Below are 10,562 nucleotides of genomic sequence, written 5' to 3' on the forward strand. Positions count from 1 at the left end.
AAAGGAAGCAGTTACTAGGCAAGTGTCATTCCCTAAATGAAGTTACCCAGAATTTACTCTCGTCGATGCTGCACCCACTCCAGCTTAATTGTAGTGAACGCAGGCACTGACCCATAAATCTCTTTCATATGTAATCCAACATCAGACGTGCGTGCTAATTGGAGCGATACCCCGCCGGGTTGAACGCCTGTCGCAGTCTTTATTCACCCAGCATTTGAACAAATATTGATTTTCACCGTTCTCCACACCATTTCAAACAAACTGACATCCTCCAGCTGTTCGTTTCAAGTTCTGAGAGTGCTTGGGTTAAAGATTCATAATCAAAAGGTACACAGTCACTGTATGGATTACTGCTTGAAAGACAGCATTATACAACTGAAGTAATTGGTAGACTTTTGTTGGGGATGTAGGGGATAGTCACCCTATTCCGCCCGACTCACCCCCGTTTAAACGGTTGCCTTCCGGAATAGAGCCCACGTGACCCTCTCTGAGCTTTACCGGAGGCATTGAAATATAAAGCGGCTGCAGTAGGTTATCGTTAAGTTCACCGTTCTGTCCAACCTTTCTCTATTCTATTGCAGTTCTTTATTCACATGAACTGACAAGGTTTCATGGCAGTGAGGTACCAGTGATGTTGCTCATAAACGGTCTATGTGTTTGAACCATGATGATTCCAGCTATCTGTCCACTGATTAACCAACTAATGCATTCATCGAAGTCGGCAAAACAGGATTTCGATTTGAAAACAGTGGGTTAATGTCGCAAAACTATCAACCACCTCCTAATTAAGCTAGTTGTTGTCACTTCTGATTTGCCCGACCAGAAGTCTGTGTAACAGATTGTAGTGTACCAGGTAGTTTTTGGACACTGAACCAATGGAATACAGTGCATCCTTTTAAGAATACGAAAGTGGTACTATATGCACAGAGTATGTGCTTTAAACTCCTCGAACTGAAATCAATTTTCCCAGCACAAAGGGAATCCTGGTCTAACGGCCCACATAGACTTTGCCGTCTACGATAGTTTCCCAGCAATCAAAATGAAAATATACTTAGTTTGGTGATCCACCAAAGCCGGGAGTATTTTAAAGCGTACTACCCAGGGAGCTCCTAGAGGAATATCTTTTGAACTGTTTGCGCCGCAGAAACACTTTACGCTAAATCAATACCCCTGGAGGAGAGGAAAACAGGGGAAGTGGTAGTGTGACCTCTTCTGAGGTATCCTCCCCACGGAGAATTTAAGGCAAAATGGAAGCTGACAGCGACTGCCGTTATAGACCGTCCAACGGTTGTCTAGCCTTCAAATAAATCTTTTGGGAGTTGCCGTGTATAGACTCATCCACAGGTATATAACGTAGTGTCTCGTGTGACTTTATGTCTCGACTTCAAAGATGTTCTATACTGTCGCTGCACTCACGGGCTAGGCTCCCTATTCTAATTCCGGCACCGGGTACGGCATCCCAAGTTGAGGTCCAACCCTTTTATGTCAGGACAGGTGAGCGCTATTCTCGTCAAAGATTATTCCCCCAGAAGTGCTGTTGTTTCTAGTTCTCTTAATCTCGCCGCACTGTGAGCCATTCTTCCATTTCTCTTACGCCTTCAGGAACGATGGCGAAGTTAGGGGCTATTCATTATTTAGTGTTTCGTCTTTGCAAAGTCACAATGATGCCCATTGTTCATTATAAGGAATGCACTAGACTTTGCCAGCATATCAGTTCATACGTGGCAGCTGAGCTTGTGTAGATAAGAAGCCTGAACAAAAGCTCAAGCATTTGGATGAAATACAATTCCCGGTTGTACTCGAGTTCACGTGGGACCTTTTATCGATCGGATTTGAATTGAGTCACGTGAGCCACATCCAGCCGCGCCTGTTCATAGTGGTACATTAAGGAATGGACTTATTATCTGCAATGTCTTCGCGATCCATATTGCAGCAGTCAGTGTATATCCAGCAATTGATGGACAAGATAAAGAATTGGAAGGTAGGAAATGTCGGTTTCCTTGTTTTAAGTGAGGATGTACCAGCCCGAAGGCCATTTCGATGCGAATCCACTGCCCGTCCCGACAGACAAACGTCAGGTCAAATCATTTATTAAACTACGTCAAGCGGACCTCAATGCTGTGCTATCGGAAATTCACGAAGTGAGTAGCCTTCTGGATTTACCCTTATCAAATAATAAAAGTATGCACACAGGAAGAGCCCACAGACAAAAATGAGGGCAACAGATATGTCAAACATTTCTGCCACTGCGTGCAAACGTCAGCTGGGTGACACTTTTGACGACAAGGTTTATCTAGAACGTTTATTGATCGGTGAAAGTGAGTGCAAATCACTCGATCTTGTTAAAACTGAAAAACCTTTCAGTGGGTTAAACGTCTATCGAGTTTTCAAATACATTTGTGAACTCCGTAAAGTTAACGATACTCTGGAATGAAAGTACCTTACTTGAGTTTCTCCCGCGTGAAAAATGGAACTTCGATGCCATCCAAAACTGACTTCGTCGTCACTATCATCAGAGGCAGTGACATCAGTGTTGATAGTGATGCTTAACTATCATAAGGTCACGGGGAAATACAAGGGTGAGAGTTGTACCTAGAGCTAGCCTACCGCATGTATTCTGACGTGCTCACATCCAAACAATCAAGTGGGCAATCTGGAAGGAAACTGACAGCACGAAAGCCACAGACATCGAATAGATCGTTGTCAAGTTCCTGGCAACCAAACGCCTGAGTGCTGAGCCTGAGAGCTGCTAGTTGACGAGGCGAGCAAGCCAACAAAAGTCCACCTTCACCTTCAATGTGAAATATCTTGTGTACAAAGTTTCTACTGAAAAGTAGGTCAATGTGCGGTTTAATTACTGGACAGAATTCGAACGCTTTTTGCTATACACAGAACCCTGAGCGATCAGTTTAAACAGTTAGTCATGGGTAGACTGCGTATGAACCAAGGTTACTGCACAACCGAACTTGCATTATGGATCTCGGAAGCTGAGTGGATAGTCGACCATCTCCAACTTCGAGCTAGACAGCCGACATTCACAAGATGCAAGGGTATCGTTGGGGCTTTCGGACCTAGTAGCCGAGCAAGCCGGATCTGCGGGGACTGCCACCGTGCTTGTGCTGGTCTCAGCTGATTGGTCGGTCACCAACTAGTACACGGTACTCCATTGGCGCAGCGTCAGCAGATGTTCAGTTTACCACGATCTGCCTTAGCTTTAGCTTCCATGGTTAAACGTCTATCGAGTTTTCAAATACATTTGTGAACTCCGTAAAGTTAACGATACTCTGGAATGAAAGTACCTTACTTGAGTTTCTCCCGCGTGAAAAATGGAACTTCGATGCCATCCAAAACTGACTTCGTCGTCACTATCATCAGAGGCAGTGACATCAGTGTTGATAGTGATGCTTAACTATCATAAGGTCACGGGGAAATACAAGGGTGAGAGTTGTACCTAGAGCTAGCCTACCGCATGTATTCTGACGTGCTCACATCCAAACAATCAAGTGGGCAATCTGGAAGGAAACTGACAGCACGAAAGCCACAGACATCGAATAGATCGTTGTCAAGTTCCTGGCAACCAAACGCCTGAGTGCTGAGCCTGAGAGCTGCTAGTTGACGAGGCGAGCAAGCCAACAAAAGTCCACTTTCACCTTCAATGTGAAATATCTTGTGTACAAAGTTTCGACTGAAGAGTAGGTCAATGTGCGGTTTAATTACTGGACAGAATTCGAACGCTTTTTGCTATACACAGAACCCTGAGCGATCAGTTTAAACAGTTAGTCATGGGTAGACTGCGTATGAACCAAGGTTACTGCACAACCGAACTTGCATTATGGATCTCGGAAGCTGAGTGGATAGTCGACCATCTCCAACTTCGAGCTAGACAGCCGACATTCACAAGATGCAAGGGTATCGTTGGGGCTTTCGGACCTAGTAGCCGAGCAAGCCGGATCCGCAGGGACTGCCACCGTGCTTGTGCTGGTCGCAGCTGATTGGTCGGTCACCAACTAGTACACGGTACTCCATTGGCGCAGCGTCAGCAGATGTTCAGTTTACCACGATCTGCCTTAGCTTTCTAAAGCTTCCATGTAGCTGACTCAACGACGGTGCTGGAAGTGTCTGTTCGTGACCATAGTCTACACAATACAACCAACCAGAATACATGGCCCGCCGATTAGTCTTAGCTTTCTAAAGCTTCCATGTAGCTGACCCAACGACGGTGCTGGAAGTGTCTGCTCGTGACCATAGTCTACACAAGACAACCAACCAGAATACATGGCCTGTCGATTAGTTCAGTTTGAATCATAGATACTCGCAAAAAGCCGGTCAGAAGTGGTCTGGTTTCGGCTTATTAGTGCCGCAGGTCCCCAGTCTATCCTATACATTTCTCACTAGATTCAGCCGCTAGGCTGTTTCCACCTGTGTCCTCTAAGCCCTGCCTCAGTGTCATGAATACTACGGAATGTCAAACCCTAGCCACTGAACGACCTTTCGCAGAAGCAGTGAGCGTCAACTGCCTGGTTGTCTCAGCTCAGCTCAAAACAGATATGACTTTAACCACGGTGCACTAGACGGTGTGATGGACCACTGCGAAAACGAATCCCAACTCATCAGGTGATATCGCGGAGGATAAAAGGAAAGCTGTTTCACTGGATATGTGTCGTGCCTAATTAATGTTCCACCACTTGGTTTACAAGTTAAAATCATCTTGAAAATTCAACTTCGTTAGTATTTCTTAGACTGTCTTATATGTACTAAACACCAACAAACCCTCGATTTCTAGGAGCGATGCCTTTTGAAGGGGGCTTCTCTTTGCGCTTTTATTGAAATGATGTGCTTTGTCAAAAGCACTTGGTGTTTGTGTTGCTTTTTAGAGGCGCGAGTCCGGTACCTTTCGAGAAAATCTCAAACGAAGGTGCAAAAGTCCCCACTCGGTTCCATGTTATGCCAACGTGAGTGACGTGGTAATTACCTAGTTTCATGATCGTTCTATATGGTTCGGTTTCAACAAACAAATAGCTGGTTGAGGATTTGAAGTAAGATGAACTTCCTAGTTTATTTGGGTCATGTTTCCCATACAGGAAAATCAAATCAACCAGCTACTCCCCTTGTTAACGCTGAGCAAACGGGAGATTGTGGTTAATAGGAAACCATTTAGTTTTTACCAGCACCTTCGTCACACAGAATGCTTAGCTGACGTAATTTGGCTTTGTAGGATAACAGTATATTAATCCCTGTTAGTAGTGTGAGGAGATTTGGGATTTTTGTGAAGCCAAGGTACGCTGAAAAGCCGAGAAGCCCTGTACAGCTGTTTCATCCTTATTAGGAATCATCAGCAGTGCGCATCTCACGAAAGTGTCGAACCCTCGTCCTCCTGGCTGGTAGTTTGAACACTTGACCGTTCGGCCACGGGCGGCTGCTCAGCAGTGTGATTAACTCTCACTTAGACAGGATATAGCACCGGTCATCCTTCAATCACGGGATCCACATCACGCAGTCACACGTGTTGACTGGCTCCTCGAGCAACGACTTCTTTTCAAATGAAAATTTCACTCATCTGGTAAACTTTATTCTTCCGCTGAGCTACTTATAGATTGCTGGTAGTGTGAGGCATCTTGTACACACGTATACTAAGAATTAAATAATCCGAGAAATTTGCAGTCCGAGTAAACTTCTAAAGACTTTTTTTCGATTAGTCAACTTGGTAGTGTCTTGCTAAGAATGTATGGACACCAGGCTTCGTGCAGTAGGATTTGCTACTTAGAAATCTGAGACAGGATGCGCATCCCAAACCCAAACAAGCTTGTTGCAGGTGTGCGCCTTTTTGACTGACGGGATCTACTCAGAACATATTTTCTTGAAAATGGCACGTGTTATGAGGATTTAGATCCACGGAAAACCTTATAAAAGCCAATAGGCTCAAGTGGAACATACGTATGACGGAAACTCTGGAAATGCGCCTACCTGATGAACCCGAAGAAGCGCGAGACCGGTCATGGGCTGTTGAGGAATTTTCAACAACCCTGTGAGTGGTTTGCTTAATGAAAATATACCATGATACCTCGAATATCGAAACACGAGATGGTCTTTGTGCAGCACATTCAGTTGAACAATATCATAAACGGGCGGTTCAGTTGAGTCTTCTGTGAAAACCAAATTGATTTGAGTGTACTTGTCGGAGTTAATGGGTTTGTTAAAAATTCCATCGACCAACCACAAGCAATTCGACGGAGTTCGTAGTGTCAGTGATGTAGATAAAAAAGACCGCTCTGAATTGATGTATCTAGTGTCCATCAATGTAACCTAAGCCGTTTTTACGAATCTGATGCTGTACCTGACACCGGTTGGTAAAAATATCGACGACATGAAGGAACCGGGCCAGGGTGGAACGAACACTGTGGTGAAGTGATCTGATAAGTCCTACATATGAGAGGAAGTCTCATCTGAAAAATACAAAGCACAATCAAGAACATGATATAGATAATAGGCAAAGTTTCCGGACTGGCTATTTTCAGTGTCCTGAGATTTCCAGAAACAACCGAAATTTTTCTTTAAGTAACGCATGAAATATTCGGTTGCTCGGAATAGAGCCAGATAGGTACGAGGAGACTGGCTGACGTGTATTCACGGAGCTGATTGAAAGGAGACGTTTTGCTCTTTTGGGTGGGTTTCGACGGCACGTTTGATCCTAGAACTTTTTTCGTGATCCGTGTTTGGTCCTATCTTTTGTGGTAATCTACGCGGGATCAGTCTGTAACTATGGAACATATATATAGAAGCCAATATGTACCATTGATGTTCCACGCTTTTGCATCCTGCGTTGAAGCGACAAACAGCTATTCAACGGGCTCCTACAAGCTGGCTCAGATCGGTGTGGAACCTTGAAACCAACCCAAACGGGAAAATACGAAGTCATTCATGTTGGTTGGCAAATTATTTTACACACTGACCACAAAAAGTACAATGTTTCGGTATTACCTCCAAAGAGGGAAAGACGAGTACTCGGGAGACTCAGCTAAACTCCTCGTCTATAACGCTTTGCTTGTTCAACGGAATGTGCCAAATCAGGGTGCCTACTGTTTCAGTTGGTACGATTTTTGAGAAANGGTGCCTACTGTTTCAGTTGGTACGATATTTGAGAAATCACAATACAGTGCATAGACGTAACATACAACGCATAAGGTTGCTGAAAATTCTTTGACAATCCAACAAAAGATGCCTCAGAAGACACAGAGTGAATTCACAGTACGCCTTTTTTTACTTTTATCATATTACTGAGGCTTTTGCGAAGAAGAACTCACGAATTCGTCCATTTGAAGGATGATTTTCTGATTTGATTCACGCTGGGACAGCGCCTAGTTTTGTTGGATATATTCAGCCAAACAAACTAACCTGCAGATTTTGTTCTCATATCCCCTTTGGGATCTTGTCCACACACACACGCACACACACCAAACATCTGTGCGCTTGAGCCGTGAGGACTGACCGAGAGGTCAAAGTGAGACTCTTGTATATGGCATGCATACTATTGCACCATTCATCCCAAATTAAACGTTCCGAAATGCCGTTGGTGTGATGAGGACGCAAGAATTGTCATGGAAGCGTTTAAACCTTCAATCAGGCTAAGGGGTCATTCAATCGATTTGCGTACAACCGTGGTGCTTTGCGACAGTCCGACGCTGCGACTCTTCACAGAGTCTGTGGTTGTTTTCTCTAGTTCGCAAGACAGAATAGTTGTTTCGGTCGGGATTTTGTTGTTGGCTGTTTTGTGCGTAACATCAGGGAAAAGCGCGTTACGCGTACATTCCAATCGACCTTCATATTTAGCCAGAATTTCATCCGGCCGGTGCCAAAATTTTCCTAACCTCTTTTGGACGGTTCAATTTTCGATCTATTCTAGGAAAAACGTTTGGGCAGGGGAATCATGGGATTGACGAATGCTTTTCAAAAGACTACACGGACAAGGATAGCAAACAATGGTTCTGTTTGCTTTCTAGGACATTCCGAGAACCGTAGTGAATGATCCAGCTGCACATAGTGGTTTGATGAAGTTGGCTCCCAGTAGACCATATCAGTAGTTCCAAGTCGTTGAGTTGCCTACAAGGGGTTTGTTTTATTATGCGCAGTTGAACTTGATGGTCAGTGTCAAACTCTTTCAACCAATGCAAGACGTCTACCTCTGAGAGGTTTGTGCAAACGTAAACTGAAGTCATGAAGTTAAGGCGTATGGTGATGGTCCAGAGGCCATTGAAAGTGTCTTTTGTATCTTCTGGGGCGAAATGGCTCAAGTGGTTAGAGCACGAATTTACTGACCGGAAGTTCCATGGTTCGAACCCGACAGCTGCCTTTCGACTTCACCTGTCTAGGCTTGGGCAACCCGGCAGTATCGCAGCCCTTGTGCAACCTTCGGGTGGAATTGCAGTAAGGCACCGAAAGGGTGCTGTAGCTGAACGATTTTTTTGTATCTTCTGACACTCATGCCCACATTCATGTGTTGGAAGTACATTTGAAACATCCAGCAATGCATATTGGAACTGTTGGCAGCTGTACACTCTTCCTTTCACTTTCTTCTTCAGTAATTGTGAACCATTATTCCAGCCGAAGTCAAACGATGCAAGATATAATAGCTGGTAAGTCACCTTCCTCCTTTCAATAACTGAGTCGAGTGTGTGGTGCCGAATTCTGGAATTAATGAATCTTCACTGATATAGTTTTATTGTGGGCGAAGTACTGCCAAGAGGACAAATTGCAGCGAAAGAATCCCCAACTCTCCATAAAAAGTAGTATATAGACCTTTTCGTGAACAACTACTTCCATGAAGTAAGCGCTCCGATACAAGTCAGCAGTCTAACAGCTCCGTGAAAGCTGACATTCGCTCGATGTTCTTTCCATACTACTTACACTACTAACAAAATGATAATTTAGAGACTGGTACTCGTGAGCAGATATTGAGTCGTAAATTAGCCGGTATAAGAGCATCCTGTATTGTTGGTCTCAGCGTGGCTAGAGCTTGTATAGGGTAAGAACGTCAGTCAGTAAAGCAAAACCTTTCAGACAGGGACATTGCTGGAACCTCCGCGTGCTTGTCCCTTAAAAGGCCATGAGTGGGACGACCCCGCAATCCAACAGAAAACAATAAACACTGCGTTGCTAAATAGCAGGTTTACTTTTCACCCCCTTCGGGTGTACAGGTTCATGCCAGTAACATGCGGTTGGGGGGTTGAACTTGACGAATAAGTAGGCCCAAACTTGTCTCACATCAAAGCTTGCCGTGAGACAGTCACTTCGTGGCTTTTTGACATAACCAACAATCACGTGGACGAAGATACAATGTCGGTATTCGCCCACATGCATGTAGGTATATCTGATTGGGCCTCCTTCAATTTAATATCTCTGGCGGTCATCTTAAGCCATCCCGGAAGTGGTTTTAAGACGTATCGAAAGTATTTCAAAGTGTTCCGAATAGCATTTTTATCAAATCTCAATGAGATCTTGAAAAAATCATCGCTTGCGCGCAACATCATGCACTCTTTTCAGGATTAGGCAGCAATGGACTGTTTGGCCGTCAAAATAACTTCGAAGGTGTATTTGATGGTTCACGGTACTCCATCTGGCTCCATCTGGCTCGATACTCGTCTTCTTTCAACCCCATGGGGGAGTATTCAAGCGGATTACCAAGACGAACATAAAATATCGAGCCGCGTTTTGATGGTTGCGTCGTTTAAGGCGAGCTACCACCAAGGCACGGAGTGAGCCACCATTCAGCGGCATTTCAGCGCGGTGAACCTCGTACTTCCTTAAGGGAAACTACTCACAAGGTTGCTGAAAACCCCTCGACAGCAACCTTGTGAGTAGTTTCCTTTATGAAAATATCCTGCGATATCTCGAGTGTCGTGCCAACTGAAACATGAGGCGGCCTGTGTGCAGCACATTCAGTTGTAGAATATCATAAACGAGAGATTCAGTTGAGTCTTTCGTGAAAACCAAATTGATTTGCAAATGAGTGTACTTCTCATACCCCTTGATTGTTGCAATGGTTCGAATGATAGAACAGTCTGAAAATGTGCGAACCCCTTGTTCCAATGAAAAGCTCCAGAGTTGGGGTCTTGGTGTGGGATGTGACGGGTTGAGTAAAGAACCTGAAACGTACGAATGTACAGTCAAAATTAATCGAAAGCCGGTAGTGCTCAACAGCTCACGGTTCAAAACAAGTTGCGCTCTTTCCGTTCCATTGCTCCAAAGATGCTCCAAATACATGCACATTTTGTATTTCACGTCACTGGTGCACTTTTCAGTGTTTACATGTGAGTTATTTTGCCTGAATTCACATGAAACCCTGGCTATTTTCCCAATATTTTTTTAAAATTCAAATGCGGTGCGGACTCTGAAAAGTGGAGATAGCGTAACTGCTGCTTACTCGATCACCTAGTAGGTCCACATAGTGACGTTTTGCTATTCCTTCCTTCTGGGGGCTCACCACATCAAGTGGTGTCCGACAGGGTTTTCCTCTTTCACCTTTCCTCTTTAACTTCGTCATTGATACGATCATGGAAGACTCACTA

The 10,562-nt window shown here is 44.4% G+C and overlaps 1 protein-coding gene across 1 annotated transcript in view; it reads left to right on the top strand.

Annotated features, from left to right (window-relative positions):
- Positions 1–1,891: 1,891 nt before the first annotated feature.
- The window catches only part of T265_04700 (hypothetical protein), a gene marked incomplete at both ends in the record, with an annotated part of 41,796 nt that continues 33,125 nt past the window's right edge, over positions 1,892–10,562 (top strand). The window contains 3 exons of the mRNA XM_009169504.1: positions 1,892–1,981; positions 2,025–2,141; positions 8,447–8,630. Coding sequence (XP_009167768.1) covers positions 1,892–1,981; positions 2,025–2,141; positions 8,447–8,630 — 391 coding nt within the window. The remainder of the gene's footprint in view (positions 1,982–2,024; positions 2,142–8,446; positions 8,631–10,562) is intronic.

This window comes from Opisthorchis viverrini (genome assembly GCF_000715545.1).
Source record: "Opisthorchis viverrini unplaced genomic scaffold opera_v5_81, whole genome shotgun sequence".
NCBI lineage: Eukaryota > Metazoa > Platyhelminthes > Trematoda > Opisthorchiida > Opisthorchiidae > Opisthorchis > Opisthorchis viverrini.